The sequence below is a fragment of the Phoenix dactylifera genome, chromosome 9 (assembly GCF_009389715.1).
Source record: "Phoenix dactylifera cultivar Barhee BC4 chromosome 9, palm_55x_up_171113_PBpolish2nd_filt_p, whole genome shotgun sequence".
NCBI lineage: Eukaryota > Viridiplantae > Streptophyta > Magnoliopsida > Arecales > Arecaceae > Phoenix > Phoenix dactylifera.
Window position 1 is genome coordinate 584,100 of NC_052400.1, and position 17,853 is coordinate 601,952.

General features: G+C 38.0%; 1 protein-coding gene across 5 annotated transcripts; it reads left to right on the forward strand.

Annotated features, from left to right (window-relative positions):
• The first annotated feature begins 96 nt into the window (after positions 1–96).
• On the forward strand, positions 97–16,155 carry LOC103715644 (myosin-9-like). Of its 5 annotated transcripts, none has more exons than XM_008803343.4 (8): positions 97–255; positions 1,981–2,057; positions 7,555–10,827; positions 11,001–11,243; positions 11,350–11,508; positions 13,208–13,369; positions 15,216–15,356; positions 15,471–16,155. In XM_008803343.4, the coding sequence occupies exons 2-8, from the start codon at positions 1,989–1,991 to the stop codon at positions 15,729–15,731; spliced, it is 4,308 nt and encodes a 1,435-aa protein (XP_008801565.2). In that variant the 5' UTR covers positions 97–255; positions 1,981–1,988; the 3' UTR covers positions 15,732–16,155. The 5 variants fall into 5 exon arrangements, with proteins under 5 accessions (XP_008801565.2, XP_008801567.2, XP_038985673.1 ...); XM_008803345.4 differs by having other exon boundaries at positions 1,981–2,045; XM_039129745.1 differs by lacking the exon at positions 97–255 and adding an exon at positions 1,081–1,100.
• The last annotated feature ends 1,698 nt before the right edge of the window (positions 16,156–17,853 follow it).

The following is a 17,853-nucleotide window of genomic DNA, read 5'->3' on the forward strand; positions in this document are numbered from 1 at the left end:
CGCTTCCCACGGGAATCCAAGCTGGCACGACGTAGGTAAACCTGTGGGCGGTGACCGGAACCGAACTCGTCTTTCCTTTCCCTCTCCCCCGGTCCCAGTTTTAAGCTCTCCAGTGCCGATCTCTCGTAGACAAGATTCGGTCTCTCTTCGCCGTCTCTCCCGTATTTCTTTCAATCAACGCAATAAAAAGAAGAAGAAAGAGAGAGTGCGACAGAAGAAATCCTTTTGAAAGGCGATCGTCTTTGGATCTCTAAGGTGAGGAAGAGATCTGTTTAATTTTTATCTTTTTTGGATTCTTCTCGATTCTTTGGAGTATATTCTAAACTTTTCCACTGTTTTTTTCTTTCATTCGTGATTTTTTTTGAGCCTTTTTTTGGCGATCATATTGGAATCCAAGCTCGTGATCCGCTGATGCTTTGCTTTGGTTTCTCGTTGATGATCACTTCGTTACTTATCTTAGTTTTCGATCTAGATTGCAGATGATCGGGCTTTTTTTGTTTGAAACTATGATCTGATCTATCGTTGTATCGATAGTTATGGCTCTACCTATTGATCATATTCGTTATCTTGTAATAAAGATCGGATCGTTTCGGGTCCTGGAAATCTCGTAGTTTTTATACTTCTTTTTATGCTTTATTTTTTGAATTTTTTGGATCGATCTTCGAATAGTTTTGGAGAAGTTCGAACAGATTGGACTTCGTCGATGGAGAAAAAAATCGGTTTAATTCGAAGTTTTCTCTCTTTCTCCAGTAGTGGCAACTATTGTTCCTGGAATATCCTTGCTTTTTTCTAGGACTGGTCCATCTCTACTGTATCGACCTTCCCAAAATGCCCCCGTCTGAACTTTTCCAGTTGGCACTCGGTTAGCTTTTCCATCGCATTTAGACCTTTCCGTTCCCAAAATGCTCCCATGTCGGTTCCGTCGTCCGGGCATCCGAAGCGAAAATTTTGAATATTTTTGCAATTTTATTCCGTATATTTGACTGCTAAACAGACGCTAATGCTCTAAGTTCGTTCCCAAAATGCCCCCAGAAAAAGGAAATTTGCGGCTCTTGTCATGCTTTCGCTGAGTTGCGTAGTACAAGGGACCAGAACAATGGGTGGGTGTCGTTTCTTTTTTTCCATTCATTCGGGTGGTTTTATCAATCAAACAGAGCACGTCTTTTAAAGTTTCCCAGACCGTACAGAGCTCGAATGATGACTTTGAGCTTTATATAATTAAAGGTCGTTAATGAGATTAGCTAGTTTAGCCACAGGATCAACCGACGTGCTTTGCTGCTATCCAGCTGACACGTGTACACTAATGGCCACTAGATCACTTCTCTTGTCTTCCCCATCTCCCACCACCATAACTTCCCTGATGAGAGTTGGCTTGTACGAACGAATGGCTGAGATTTGCTGAGGAGTTACAGTCCTGCTTCCCAGCACCACTTCATTTTTCCTTCCAGTCCACGTGGCAGTAAGGTACACGGGGTCCTGCGATGACAGGCGGGACCGTGTACCAGCCCACCAATCCCCCACTTCCATGGGGGACTGGTGCTGTGAGCGGAGAGATGAGTGATGCTGGGAACCAGCACACTTTTTCCTCCAAATTATGTGCATGATTGGATTTACAGGTTCCTACAGTGTATGTGAATTAATGTGCTCTGTGGCTCACCGGATCAGACGGCTCTAATTGGTTTAGATCGTCTAGTAAATGCCATCAAATGAGGTGCACTCCATGTACGCTTTCACTCTATGTTCGCTATTTGTTCGTTCAGTGAAGTGGTGCATGTGATCTTATGCCGCACAACGTGTTCCCGCCGGTCTGTTCATAGAGGATGCGTAAAAGCTAGACAGGCCATTTTTTTTCACTTGGAAATTTGAAATAATGAAATGGAGTCATATGTTTCTATATATGTGTATGTATATTTTATGCTTGCTTGAATTTTGGATGCAAGTATTGGTTGGAGGGGAATTTATGTTTTGTGCATTCTACAGAAGCTAAGATGGAAGAAGGGACACATGCAAGCTCTACAGAAGTCGAGGTGAAGCTGCTTAGCAAGGTTGATGCAGAGGTCGTTATTTTTTTTTTTTACTTTCTTAATACATCCAATGTAGAATGTTACTCAATTACAACAAATTCCAAGTAATCTTTGTAAGTTATAGCAAATCTTGCACACGTATGAGCTATAATGTTCAGTCCGCAGTTTTAGGTTAAAGTTTCACCAAAGCTTCTTATTCTGGATTTTGATTTCAGCCTGAAACAATTGTTTTGCTTCTTCCAATTCAGGTTGGCTTATTAAATTTTTATGTAGTTTCATTTCAGAAAAGAAGAAATGAGTTCAAGGTTCGCACATAATCTGCATAAATATACAATGTCTGTGAGTTAGGAGCATGGGCGGACAAGTCTCTAAAGAAGCCTTGGATTTGAACAAAATGTGCATAGTTTCTTTCTTTTTTAGGTAAACTTATGGAGATCTTTTATCAGGTAAAATAGCCCTCTGTTGAGTATGTCTATCTGAATAAGTAGAATCATATGGGCTGTTGGTCACTGATATTATAAGAGAGTCTTGATTTCATGGGTGTGACTGCATATAGTCCATTTTCTTAGTTACATGCTTTTGTGGGACTGGATGTTTAGGAAGACTGGAATAGTTAGTAGACAAAAACAATCTGATAGCTTAAGGTTGTTCTCCTTGAATTGCAAAACCTTTTGTACTATGCTCGTTACCGAGACTGTTTTAAAGATCATATATGCTCCCTTCACTTTAATATGTTTCATCAAAAAACGATCTGATGTTCAGTCTTGATTTTCCCAAGTCCATATTCTTCCTCAATGAAAACATGCTTGATAGGCATTGGCATCTAAGACATTCAATTCTTTTTCTGTGCCTATCATTATCTTTTGGCCCTTCAATAATCTAGAGGCTATATTCCCACATGTCTTGCAAGCTGCATACTATATTGTGTTTGTGCTTAAATGTGAAGAAAAAAAGAGTAACTGTGCGAACGTAGAAGTTGTATGTATTTGTGTAAATCATGAGAATGCTGAAACAGTTGGCTTAGAAAAAACTTTGAGAAAGAAGGGTTTGCAAACTATTGCATATATGGAAAGTATCAAAGATTTGCAGTATCACAAATATGCTGAATTCGGACCTTTTAAACTGTAGGTTCAAAGTGCAGTTATGAAGGAGTGCTAACTGGATTACAGCATGATTGCAGAAACTTTAAAAATTCCAAATGGCTGTAAAGTTTGATGTAAATATAGAAATAGATTTGGGAATGTTTAGAAAAGAGTGTGAAAGAGGACAGTAGGTCCTCCAAGGTGGTTGCTTCCTCAGCAGTTGGGTACTACTGGTGTTAAAGGTCAGAGCTTTACTGTAAAAGCAAAAAGATGTTCTTTCCTTTCAAAAAGATAAAGGGACCAACTAAATTGGATGCTAATGGTATGCTTGAATACTCACTTCTGCAAGAAGAAAGCAACTCAAGAATGATGTCACAAGTTAAACAACAATAGAAGAAATTGAGAACTGGTCAAATCAAGTTTGCTGGAGTTAAATTTAAATAATAGTTGGATATATGTTCTGCTAGCTTCTTTCCAGATTATTTACTTTGGCTGTTTTTATTGCATCTGCTTAAATAAGCTCACTAGTTTCAAGTTGGCAGTGCTCTAGCAGACACTGATGCTGGATACTAGACCATTGAAATAAGAAATATTTCAAAAATAGGCGACTTGTTTTCTCTGATTGAATTTCAGTTGCAGTATTGAGGGGTGCAGAATAAATGTACGAGTTCACAGGAATGTTTCCAGAATGATGATAAAAGCGATTCAAAAAATATTCAGTAGTTCTTCAGATTTTGCTGAATAAAGAAGGATTATTAGACTGTCTTGTCAAAATCCTAATTAAATCATCCAAATTCATTTTCTATTGATTCAAGGAGCCCTTGTTCCGAGTTCTATATGTATATGTTCTGATCATGAATTATACTCTACTAGATCCAGCTGCATTAGATTGCAGTAGAATGTATGTTCAAGATATTGATTCATTTGATCTGAAAAAGGACATGTATGTCCATCGGGTTATTAGGGAGCAATAACCATCAAGGATAGCGTGAAATGAAAGACATCTATGTTGAGAGAGGCATGGATGTCAGAGGTGATACACACTCTAGATATAGAAACTGAATGTCACTAGATTCTTTCAATTATTAGATTCCAAGAGTTTCGTACACAGAATGACAGATGTTGTCCTTGAAGCCAGTAGGGTGAATGGATGGTAATGAAAAGGCAAAAAAGCTTGGAGATCTATATTGGTTGATATGATAAATATTTTAGTATTTGATAAGGAAAAATCTGTGGTCTTTTTTTTTAAGACGAATCATCTGAAGGTGGTCCCAAAGGTCGCACAATCAACATTCGGATTTGAATATAGATCTTTGTCCCTGGTTTGTATGTTATGAAGTTAATTAGGTCTTTATAAGATACAATTATCTAGGGCTTGTTTCAGATGGCAGTTGACCATGGTGGAAGAGGTGGAGCCTCTTCAATGAAAAGTGTGAAATTTGATGTCATTGTGATGTAATGCCTTGCATAACTTAGGTACTTAGCAAAATTCAAAAATCTTGAACTAGTGCTTGCTTTGTAGGTCCATATATTGAATTGGATCTTTGGTTTTCGATGGAATTTTGTGGAATAAAGGTGATATAGTTTATAATTAGGGTAAAGATGACTTAAGGAAGACTAAAGAGGATTTTCTTAGAGAAAATATTAAACATATAGGCCACTAGATCAAACTTAAAAGATATAAGTTCTTATTACCGTTTTATGAAATAAGAAGGAGAAAAAAAGGATTGAAACAATCCTTTAAATTTGTTGTTATAACTAGTTGGTTATACACTTTTCATTTTTAGGAGGCCATATTTCTCTGACACTAAGAAGATTAATTTTCCATACAATATGGATTTTAAGATCCTTCTAAATATTACAAATATCTCTTCTATCACCAATGATCCTGAGGAAATTAGTAAGAATTAAAAAGTACCACTTTACTTGCTTTTGTAGAAGGTGAGCCTTGGTGCAACAGTAAGGTTGCTTCATTGTGACCTAGGTGTCATGAGTTCAAAACATGAAAACAACTCGCGTGGGGGTAAGGCTACATAAATTTGACTCTCCCCAAACACCTTAGTGGCAAGAGCCTCCTACACTAGACTGCTTTTTTTTACTTGCTTTTGTACCAAATAAAATCTCCTTAATCTTGCTAGAAAATTGGTAAGTGAAAAAGCGCAACACCTGATAAATATTTTTACAAATTGGGAATCCCACTACTGATTGAATAGGAACTATGGAAGGACCTCTTGGGGTACCCAACATCCTTTATCTTTCCATCTCATTTCCTCCAAATGTCTAATAATGTTCATGATTTCTATGATTTTCTATGATGGCAAACAGACGAACCTTTATTTTATTTTTTTGCTCACTTTGGCATAAAATTTGGCGTTTGGACATGGTCCTTTTTTTTTTTATCTAGGTATGGTCCTTGTTAACTTAAAATTTGGCCTTAGCTTGGACCTAACTGTACTCCCCAAATTATTTTCTGTTGGTACTACTTCTAGCTATACTCTGTCATATGTTCAGCTCTGTTTTATCTTTGTATTCCAAGTCGATGGCATAATTTTTGTTCCTCTCTCTCTCTCTCTCTCTCTCTCTCTAAGTAAGTACATTGACATCAAGTCATCCATTCAGTGTGAAGGATAACCCATATGAAGAAATTATCCACTTTTTTGAAGATACCTAATTATAATTCCAACCAATTCTTATATTTAACGTATTAGGTTTCAAGCAATCTCCACTTGATTAAAGGCCATGGCAGCCACCATGGCAGTTTTAGGCCTAAGCTGCCACGCCGTGGGCCTTGGTGCCCTGGAATAGGATTTAGACACATGGCAGGTGATATGGAAGGCCTTGACCCAGCATTATAGGCGGTATGCCAGGTTCAAGTGAGCTTCATAGGCCCATGGTGCATTGAGCCAGTTTCTGAGTGGATGTTTTTTCCACTTTTTATGGACAATGGTATAACAACAAATAACCATCTTCTTCTCCCTCACTTCTCACAGTCAACCCTTTCAACCCTTTGTTTTTTTATTTATTTGTATGTGTGTGTGTGTGTATATATATATATAGTCTCATCTAAGGTCATGACATATCCTATTTTTGCAAGCATATGAGCATATCCTTCATGTTGATTCTCTATCTCATATCCATGTCCATGCTTCAGAGTTTGGACTCTTAAGGAAGATGACGATGTTTACCAAGATGACATTTGAAAATTGGAATATTTTGACTGTTAAAGGATTCTCTGTTCTTCAGAGCATTGCATTTCTTTACTTTGAACAATTTCAGAATTATTCTTAGTCAAAAGTTGGTTGACTATGCTGGACTTCTTCCTTGTGAATTTACCACATTGCCCTCCATTATTTAAGTTACAGAAATGCCCTTAGCAGCACAAATTGTTAAATAAGAGATCATTTTTAACATTTTCACACCATGATTCTTCTCGAGAAAACATTTGCACAGCATGATCAGATCCAGTCTGACAAACACATTGTTAGGGCTAAACATGTAAAATGATCAAAGAACGCTTGGATGAGTAAAATGAAAAACAGCTCAAGTCATTAATGAATGTGACTGCAAATGTATTTTGGCTCATGCAGAAAATGTAGGGCAACACTATGTATTCACTGGATTGCTCTCCAGAATGTCAATAGTTGGGTATTGATAGCTGCAGATATTAAGATAAAGTTTCTGTTCTTCTCACCAGGTTCATCCGAATCAAAAAATGCTTACGTTTTTCTTGTGTAACTATTTGCTGGAGATCATTATTACTCAAGGTGGCATTATGAAACTCATGAAAGATGTATTAGGGCCACACATAATATTTGCAAACTTTGTTATGATGGGGCTTACATACATGCAAATACTTTTGAAGTTATTAGAATGTGTCATTTTCAACAAAGCTTTGGGTCTAAACTTATATAAAGATATGGCATCTATGACCAGAAATTTGTCTCTAGCAATCACGATCTTTGCATTGTAAGTATCAATAGCTTCAGTAGGAGTTATTAAAGGAAAAAATTGTTGTGGTCTCACATAACTGAGATCTGACTGGAGACCATCGCGAATCCTCACTTTGTTTCCTTCACTCTTTTTTCTCTTTTGAAGGAAGCAGTTGTTTAGATAACCTTCAGTTGTTCTCTGCTTGCAATAAATCAATGAATGAAAGCTTATCAGCATCACGGATGCTGTGAAGTTTTACATCTTGGAAACAGGCAATGTATTTAGATGCGCAAGCAACATCACATGATTGATTCATGCCTTTTTATTATCTCTTGCTCAGTTTACATAATGTGCAGATAAGTTCAAGGCCAAATACCAGAAACCTCTATATTGCTGAGCACTATTATCTAAAGTTTGTTAAAGATAGCTAATTTTAACTTGAATATGACTGTACAAAATCATATAAAATAAACATTATTGGAATCATGCCTGTTTTTTCTAACAATGATCTCATACAGGTAGATGAAGGTGAAAGAGAACTTCTAATCAATGGTAATCCACACCTACAAAGGAGACAAGCAAACAAAGAAGAAGAAGAAGAGTCTGCATCTGATGGGGAATTCATAAAAATAGAGAAGGAACAAATAGAAGTAAAAGAAAGTTCCCACCCGCTCAAACCAATAGCAGAAGTAGAAGAAACCCCGTGTCTGGATTTGCTAGCGATGGAGGAGAAAATAAGAGCACTTGAGCTCCAGCTTGAAAGTGCAGCTAAAGAACTACAATGTTCGGAATCTGAAAAATCCTTGTTAAAATCTGAGTTTGACCTAGCTAATGGGAAATTAGAGAAAATGGACAAGCATTGCAAGGAACTTGAACTTGACCAGAAGAGAATGAAAGAACAGATTTTGGAAGCTGAACAGAAGTATACTTTGCAGCTTGAATCACTCCAAGAAGCATTGAGATCATCATATATGAAGCACAAGGAGCTAGTTGATGTAAAGAAAGCATTTGATGCATTGTCTGCTGAGGTGGAGAGCTCGAGAAAGAAGATAGAGGAGCTTGAAGCAGAGTTGGTGTTGTCAGCAGGTGAGATGCATAAATTTGAAAAACTTAGCGACGAGAGAAGTTCACATGCAGAATTAGAATCGAAGAGAGCCTTAGAGTTTGAGAAGATGCTGGAATTGGCAAAAGTGAACACAAAGGAGATGGAAGACCAGATGGGTAATTTGCAAGAGGAGCTGAAGGGACTGTACAATAAGATTGCAGAGAGTCAGCAAGTTGAAGAAGCGCTAAGAAGTACTGCACTGGATCTTTCAGTGGTTCAGGAAAATCTGGAGCTTTCAAAATCACAAGCAACAGATTTGGAGCAGAAGCTTGTTTCTAGGGATGCTATTATTCATGAACTGAAAGAAGAACTAGAACTCCGTAAGGCTTCTGAACAACAGATGAGAGAAAATGTGCTTGAATTAGAAAGTCTGCTTTCTGCTGCCAAAAAAGATCTCCAAGCAAAGCTTGTGGACTTGGAGAAAGAAGAGTTTAATCTTCAAGAGCAGATGAAGGAAAGGCAAATGATCGAATCTCTCTTTGAAAACCAAAAGATGCAGATATTAGCTTTGCAGGAGGAATTGGCTAACTTGACAGGAGAAAGGGAAACTCTTCAAAGTGCTGTGGCTGAACTTAACTCAAAATTGTCAATGGAGGAGGAAACTGGCAGATCTTTAGAGGCCAAGCTGAATCTCGCTGAACAGAATTTTGCTAGAACGGACTTGCTTCTCTCACAAGCATTGTCATATAAAGAGGAGCTTGAACAAAAGCTGAAATCTCTCGAAGGGTTCCACCAAGAGTCTAGAATAGCTGCTGAGACTGCAACCAAGAGAAGCCTTGAGCTTGAAGATTTAATACAGGCATCAAATGCAGCAGAAGAGGGCCTGAAAGCACTACTGAGGGAGACTGAAATGAGATTATCATCTACCGAGGAACAGAACATGGAGCTTGAGCAACAACTAAACCTTGCAGAAGTGAAGCACATTGATGCAGAAAGAGAAATTAAAGAACTCAGTGAGAAAATGACAGAGCTCACCACCTTGCTAAAAAAAGCTGAAGAGGAAAGTGCACTATCAAAATGCCATTTCCAGACATATGAAGATAGGATCATCCAGTTGGAATCATCTTTGAGCAATTCTTCTTCTAGAAACTCACAGCTTGAACAGGAGCTAAAGGATCTTGCTGAAAAATGTGCAGAACATGAGGGTAGGGCTACTGCTACACATCAACGCAGTCTTGAACTGGAAGCGTTGGTTGATGTATCCCATTCCAAAGCAGAGGATGCTGGAAAGAAAGCGGGTGAATTGGAGCTATTGTTGGAAGCTGCTAACTACCGAACACAGGAACTAGAACAACTGCTGAGTGGCACAGAGGCAAAATTTAGGGATGTTGAAGCAGAATCAAAGCAGTACGGAGGCAAGATTTCTGAGATTTCTGCAGAACTAGAAGCATTCCAGACCAAATCGGCAAGTCTTGAAACTGTGCTGCAAGCTGCAAATGAAAAGGAGAGGGAGCTGACAGATATGTTGAACATAGTTACTGCAGAAAGGAAGAATCTTGAAGACTCAGCAAATGTTTCTGGTCAAAAGCTCTTGGAAGCTGAAAATTTGATTGTGGTCTTGCAAAGCGAGTTAAAATCTGTAGAAGAGAAACTTAAAAGTGTTGAGAAAGAACTTGAGGCTTCAGGAGTTAGAGAGAACGAGATACTGGAGAAGTTTAGATCTGCTGAAGAAAAGTTAGAGCAACAAAATAAAGCAGTAGAGCAAGCTATTGCAAGAAACTTGGAGTTAGAATCATTAAATGAGTCTTTGGTCAAAGATTCAGAATTAAAACTCCAAGAAGCAGCCATTAGCTTTGCTCAAAAGGAAACAGAAGCTCAGCAGTTGAATGAAAAGTTAAAGTCTCTTGAAGAGCAGTCGGCATTTTATCAAGATAAGGCAGCTGAGGCGACTGAAAAGGTGACATCACTGAAAGCAGAGTTGGAGACAAATGCCACAAAATTTGTTTCCCTTCAGAGTACTGTTGAGGAACTCAGGCAGAAGGTCTCAGAAGCAGATCTGAAACTTGAACAGTCAATTTCTGAGAATGCATTGTTAGCTGGGACAAACTCTAATCTCAGGGAGGAGCTGGAAGCTCATCAGTGCAAGGTTAATGAACTTCATGAGTTGTTGAATTCGATACATGTGGAGAAGGAGGCAACTGCTGAACAACTGGCTTCTCATGTGAAGACCATAACACAATTAACTGATGAACATTCAAGAGGCTTGGAACTCCAGTCTGCAACTGAATCTCGTGTTAAAGAAACCGAAGTCCAACTGCATGAAGCTATTGAGAAGTTTACACAGAGAGATTCTGAAGCCAGAAAGTTGAATGAAAAACTGCTTGCACTTGAAGTTCAGCTTCAAACTTTTGAAGAGCAGGCCAAAGATATGGCTATTGTTGCAGAAAATCGGAAGGTTGAGCTGGAGGAGACTCTGCTGAAATTACGGAATGTGGAAGGACTTGTTGAGGAAGTGCAAAGAAAGGCTGATCATTTCAGATCTGAGAAAGAAGGTTTAGAAAGTACAAATCTGAGTCTGTCTGAGAAGCTGACAGCATATGAGACAAAAATAAACGAGTTACAAACAGCATCAAAAGTAACCATTGGAGAGAAAGAAGAGATGTCTTTACAGCTTCATTCTTCAAGGAAAACAATAGAGGATCTGATGCAACAATTTGATTCTGAGAAAGAGAAGCTCCAATCCCAGGTTAGCAAGTATATCCATTCACAATTTTCATGTTATATCTTTAGAGAGTCAATGTATGGATATTGAAATTGAAGCCTACTATATTACTCTAAGAACATGTTGCACCATATAAAGTGTTTATACAGAAGCACCAGCACAAGAGAAATATATCAATATAAGATGTGTTATTGCAGATGACCTCTGTTATGGAAGAAAATAACATGCTCAATGAAATGTATCAAAATGCTAAGAAAGAACTTGAAGCAATTATAGTCCAACTGGAAGAACAAGTGAATGCACAGAAAGCAAGGGAACTCTCTCTCAATGCTGATGTTGAAAATCTCAAGGCAGAATTAGCTGAGAAATCTGTGATTCAATCAAAGATTTCACAACTTGAGCAACAGCTGTTGCTGGCTGAGACCAAATACATGGAAAAGGTATTCATTTTATTTAAAACTAGTTCTTGTTTCGAAAAGATGTAGGGCTATAACTATACAGATCAGCTTCTGAAACTCTGTTTTTTACGAATACCTGTCTTTTCAGATTGAAGGCGCGCAGTTGGCAGCTGCTGAGAAGGAAGCAGTGCTAACTTCTAAATCGAAGGAGCATGAAAGCACACTCCTTGAGAGAGATGCCTTATATGAGCAGCTGAATGAAATCCAGAAGGAGCTAGATCTTGCTCGCAAAACCATAACGGAGCAGGTTCCTCTTTCGCTATACTGTCAAACCAGTTTTCTTTTTGTCTTAGTTGTCTGTCAAATATGAGCAACTATCCATTAGATAGAAAGTCACTTTTAATATTTATAAAAAAATGCTGAGTAGGTAATGTGTCACTCTGGTTCTTTTAATCCTAACTGCCTTTGTAGTGTAATTCAATGGCCAAGCAGGGCCTTAAGGATTTTAGGTATATATACTAACAGGATATATGTTGATTATATTCAAGTAAGCTTTTGCTCATAAATTGAGTAAGGTTTTGATAGGTAAGTTTTTCATGATTAAATGTTTTAAATATGTGAAAATATTTAAGAATTTTATCTGAGAACCATGATTTGTTTTAATAGACTAGGTTCATTGTCAGTTTTTAATTGATACGTTCATTTTTCCTCCTTGCACTCTAGATTGTTTTAGATAGAAAAAGCAATGAGTTGATGTTATGAAGCAAAGTTTGCACCAGATGAGGGAATAAAAATTAAGAAGGAAATTGCCATCCAATACTTGCAGTAAACTAAGAATAAATTAAAATAAATTCTCAAGGTATGTCGTGAGAAACAAGCTCTGTGAGAGATTACTCTAAAACTTCAATAGGAATTTGAGGTCAAAGTGGGGCTTAAAAGTATTATTGTTAGAGATAACCCATGACCGAGCAAGATAGTTATTTTCCCGAGCAACAAACCTAGGATTGGGGCTAAGAGTTATGTGACGTTTTTGGGATGAGGTCGATGAAAAGAGTTTGGACTTTGGAGAGCATGGTGAGAGTTTGGAGATGAGAGTTCGGCAGGAAATTCAATGAGCATTAAAATGTATCTCTACAACCTAACAGTAGCAACAACATATGATAAGTATGGCACCAATTTATTGGCATTTTTCAGTAAGTTTAAAGCTCCATCATGTTTAAGGTTAGACTATTTGCAGTGAAGAAAAAGGAGCAGTGGTAGCATGCAAAGGATGCATGTGAGCAAGGTACGTCGTACCGGCTCGAACTAGGCGGTACAGAGCATACCGTACCATTCTAATTTGGTATCGGCACCCAGTAAGGGTGGCGTACCGACACTTGGTACACCAAAAAAAACTCCATACCGTACCGTACCGATATTGTGTTGGTCTGGCAGTGGTACTGGGTCCGGTACTGAGACAGTGAACCTTGCATGTGAGTGTAGATAAATAATAATGACAGAGCAACAATTATTCTGATAGGACTCCAGCCAAAACCTATTGATTGTAAATTACAAAATATATGCTAGGGTGGAGACTACAAGGGACTTATATTTGAGGAAGCATGAGACTTGCTAAGATAAGATGATTAAGTCATTGGGAACTGATTTACATGATTTGGTCATGTGCAATGGAGGCTAGAGTGACTAGAGGAGATCCAACTTAGAAGAAGGTCCTTAAGTATCTGGGAGGGATTGGACAGTGGAGACTTAGGAAAACCAAGGTGCAATTGGTGATTAGGATCTGGAATAAAGCCTTAGCACTAGATAAAAGTCATTAAGAAAAATTTACAGGGAGACATGACGCAAGGATTGTGGGTTATGATCATTATTTTTGTCAAAGCATAAATGTAACATAATAATGTGACAATATTTTATTATTTCCTTTATTATTTAGTGTTTTTTTAAATTCTTTTGGAGTCTATCAACCATCAGCTTATAAGGAAACCTGAAGTGCTTTTTATTTTTAGCAGAAAGAACTGGATTCAATGAAGGAGCTGGAAAGAGAAGCTTTGATGAAGAAAATGCTTGATGAGATGGAGGCTAAGCATCAGCATGCCACATCACTAGAGAAACAAGTTGAAGAGCTTAAGCAAAACCTGCAAATAGCTGAAACACAGTACAAGGAAAAGGTTACTCTTTTTCCTCTTTTTCACTGAATTTGATAACTCGTTATCTATAAGCATTGATTGCAAAAAGGTTTATGAAATTAGATGTTTCTCATCAGCTTCTGAAAGAAGGTTTGTGTAAAGATTAGGATTTGTAGTTTCCTATTCTCTACTCTTAACAATGTCCCAGTTTTCACACGAACATTGTGCAATGAACTACTCAAGAGTCAAGTCATTTAATATTTCCAAAGTCCTCTACCATGCCTTCCGAAATCTCTCTCAGAATCTCGAAGATGACATGCCATTTTCCCGTCATCCCATGTATGCTGCTTTTTTATTATAATTTTAGAAGTCAGAGACAAAAATGTTGTATTTTTTTTTATAAAAAAAAAAATTATGGGCAGCAAGCTTCCTTGAACCTTCAAGCCTAAGTCCATCCTAAAATCCCAACATAAGTAAAATTTTACACAATTTGTTTTCTTGAGACCCTAGAAGAGGTAAAATCTTTTGAACTCTTATGGCACGGTAGAATTGTGCCCAAAAAAGAGTGACTTGTGTCCCTCATTACAAAGAGAAACCAAAGATGTTATAATTAGTCATAACTACTCAGTTGAACACACATTCTCTCGTCTCGTATATCTCCTTATCTTTTTAACTTATTTTCGGGCATAACACTTTTTTTTTTATAGTATCACGGGATAGTCAATTTTATTTCTAAAACTGATGGTTCTTATTTAGAAAAATCAAGCAGAAGTAGTGAGTACAAAACATTATATCTCTTTCTTTATTTTATGGGTACAATTTTGACTTTGAATATAGTACAGGTACAGAGTCTCCAATCAGAAACGTAAACAGATGGAGTGATAGCAACTAGTTTAATATAACTTTTTAAGAATACATATTGCATGAAAAAAACAACTAAAGTACACCTTCAAAAAATTAATTAAATCAATCTTTAACATCTTTAATGAATATCTTAAATAATTATTATATTAAGAATAAGTAGACTTGGCTAAGGTTGAGCAGATTTGGGACTTGATCTCAAGGCGAGGAGAAACACTAGAACTAAAACAGGCTGTTAATTCTGATTCTGTTCTTCTCCAACTGAAAAAGAAAAAGAAAATAAAAATCAAAACCTACAGATGCTCAGCCTTTTTGGCTGGGCCGATGGGATGGCGCTGCAGTCTTATGATACCACATATGCTGAGAATTGCAGGTTGAGTCCCATCATCATCTGGTTGTTGCAGTTACAATCAACAAGGGCTTAGGAAAGATGATAATTGAAAAAACAGATAAATCATGAATTGCAATACCAGGAGAAGATGGCAGACCATTCAGTAATGAGATCTTCCTATTGGAGGTCTTAGCAACGAAGGTTTGCATATCAAGAGAAGATGGAAGAGAGGTTGGTATGTGGTTGTTGATGTGGTGGTGGTGGTAATGGTTAGAGTGGGATCTTCTCTATAAAGAAAACCTCAGCCCTTCAATCCATTCAGAGTATCCAGTAGCAAAACTGTGGACAACAGCTGCTTCAGATAAAGAGACTCGGGAGATTTCCCCAGATTTTCATAAATTGAGAAATCAGTGTTTGTTTGGTGATTCCAAGGGCTTTGATGGTTTGACCTTCCCTATAGTATCTTCTATATTTTCTGCATGGATGTTTGTAACGTATCTTAATAAATATCCACTAACACAGTGCCTAACTTTAAAAAAGAAAAGCAATCAAGTTTTGACCAGCTTTTAATCTTTTCCATTTCCTTCTTATATTTTTATTTTTTTTTTAAATATATCTCATCTTCTTGAAAATCTGCATGCTTCTAATCCAGAGGTACTATAGCATTTAGACAAGACACTTGTTTGCAACATGCAGGTTATAGAAGAAGGCAAGAAACTTGCCATAGTCTGTGCAGAGCTTGATGATTTGAAGCATAAACTGAGTCAGACAGTTGATATGGAAAAGAAGATTGCTGAACTTGAGAACGAGTTGGCAAATGCTAAATCTAGGGAAGAGGCAAGTGTAACTCACTGATTTGAATGACAACATTTCCCTTTCATATTCATGCTTTGTACAGTAATCAGTTGACAGAGGGACTTCTTAGCATTCTCCATTCCTATTTTTCTGCAGGTTAAGGATGGAATCCTAGAAGCTAAATCGGAGGATAAAGTAGAGGTGAGATCCAGAGATCTTGGATTGAATACTTCAACACCATCAAAAAGGAAGAGCAAGAAAAGAAGCGAAGAGTTGTATCAGACCGCACAGACAACTTCTGCGGTGTCAACCATGAATGCTTCTACGGAGCCTTCAGGGTTAATGGCTTTTAAATTCATCTTAGGAGTAGCTCTGGTGTCCATAATCACAGGCATTATTCTCGGGAAGAGGTTTTAGCATGGTTGGCGAATACCTTGCCTTTGTCATTTATGTAAAGCTAGTGTTGTTTTTGTCCTAGTAAGTACAGAAGGTGGAGAAGCTATAACTGCAATCTTGCTGTTGATGTTTGCGATGGGAATTTAATTTTCAGAATCATTCCTAGGGAGCTTTGATAGTTTTAATGAAAGTCGAGTATTTGAGGTTGGGGAGCTCTGCTGGCTTCCATGAGATCCTAAAATTTTATCTTGGGCTGGGAAATTGTTTTTATTTCATTCCTACCCAATTGCATGCAGTATGGGGACTGCATGCAACTGGCTTTGCTGTATTTGAGTTTGTATTGCTGTTTCCTTCTAAATCCGAGCAGCTGTGCTTGAGAAATGATTTCAAGCTATTGTTGATATTTTGCTGAAAAAGAGTACATACAGTAGTAATTTTGTGTGTATTGGCCTAGCCTATGCTCCCATAGGGTTTGAAAGCTTGCTGCTTGTCTTAAAATGATTTGCACCTCTTCTGCAAGTGGTTTATTATATCTCCATTGATGGATTTAATTTGGCATCGAGAGTATAGATGGAGGATATTTCATTTAGATGAGGACCATAAGCTGTATGCTAAGAAGCATAGGTGGAGAAAACAATAATATTCTCTATGCTAAGAAGAGGACCATAAGCTCTATGCTGAGAAGCATAGGTGTAACCTATGGTCGTTAGCACTAACATCTCCTAGGGCTATTCTCTATCAATACCTCATATCTACCACTTGGTTGATTAGGATGCAATGAAGGCTAAGAGATTTCTTTCAAATTTTACTATAAAGTTTCTTGAAGACAATAACTCGGTCTTTTTTTTTTTGGGAGAAGTGTGCCATTTTTACATTCTTTTCATAAATGAATCACCAAATTATAAACTTCATATCTACCTATTGGAACACTTCTTTTTTTTTCCTTTTTTTTAGGCTTAGTTTTTAAAGGCTTTCTTGGATTCTGAGGACACACCGTAGACCTTCCTTTAGAGCTTATTACTTGCTCGGGGTCCTAGAGTTTATTAAAAACTCCTATGTATCTCAGTTTTACGCCAGTTAATGAAAGCATGTTTCCTTGGATGCAATTCTGTCCCTCTTCTCTTTGCATGGTGGATCCTTCACAGGTCTTGTGGATGCTAGGAATAATAGCATGGGCAGTTGATGGAGTTGCTGGAAATGACATAGTTCTCTTGGTAGCAAGGTAGTGAAACTGCTGGTTATCCCTATGAGTCCCAATAGTCCTGCATCGGAAAGATTCATTTCAGAGCCTGGGCATATGAGGTGGGTGTCTCCAAATCATGCAGATGCGTTTTGAATGGAAAACAGAACCGTAGAGGAATTTGAACGGTGCGCGCAGCGCGCGCATGAGGGGGAGCTCCGTGTTCCCCCCTCATGTGGCCCCCACATGGGCACTGGGTGCCGCACGTATCCTGCGGAGGCGGGGGCGTGACAATCCCCTTCAATTAGCATAGTTTTTGGCTTTCAGTTTTTTTCAAAATAATTGCAGTTCTCTTCTTACTTGTTGATCTAGAATAATTGGTTTACTACTTGGTAGTTTTTTTAGCCTTTTACTGTTTTCTTCCTTCCTTTGTTGCTTGTTTCCTTCTTTTATTTTCTTTTTTTTCTTCTTCTTTTTGTTGTTTCCTTTCTTGCTCTTTAGGGCATTCCAGTCCATCAGAAAATTAAGGATGACAAATGGCTGCACCATTGCTAATCCAAGACATGCATGACAGTATTCGAATAATCATCACCTTCAAGCGAGATGCGGTTGGAGTGAAGATTATGCACATAAAGAGCTCCCAAGAAGTCATAACATCAAGAACTGGCAAGTCATTAAACAGTTCATAAACCCATTGCAAATTAGTAGTTCCTGGAGCTCACTGTTTCGAGCCATGAAAGCTTTGCCACGCCATCTCGGCCTTGAGATATAGGAAGAAACAGTGTCTAGCATCTTCACAATTATGGGAACACCACCTGCAAGTTGGTTGGCCAATATTTATCTGATAAAGAGCAGCACCATAAGGTAGGCCCCTGCGAGTCTCCAAAGGAAGAATAAAATCCTTGGAGGAGCACCTCGCAGTGCTTTAAGGTGCATCTGCTTTGTTGTTACCTAGGTGTTGTA

Bases quoted from the DNA above. Each gene is read 5' to 3' on its own strand.
- LOC103715644 (XM_039129745.1), top strand. The intron at 11,509-13,207 runs GTTCCTCTTTCG...TTTTATTTTTAG, and splicing joins GCAAAACCATAACGGAGCAG to CAGAAAGAACTGGATTCAAT. The intron at 13,370-15,215 runs GTTACTCTTTTT...TGCAACATGCAG, and splicing joins AAACACAGTACAAGGAAAAG to GTTATAGAAGAAGGCAAGAA.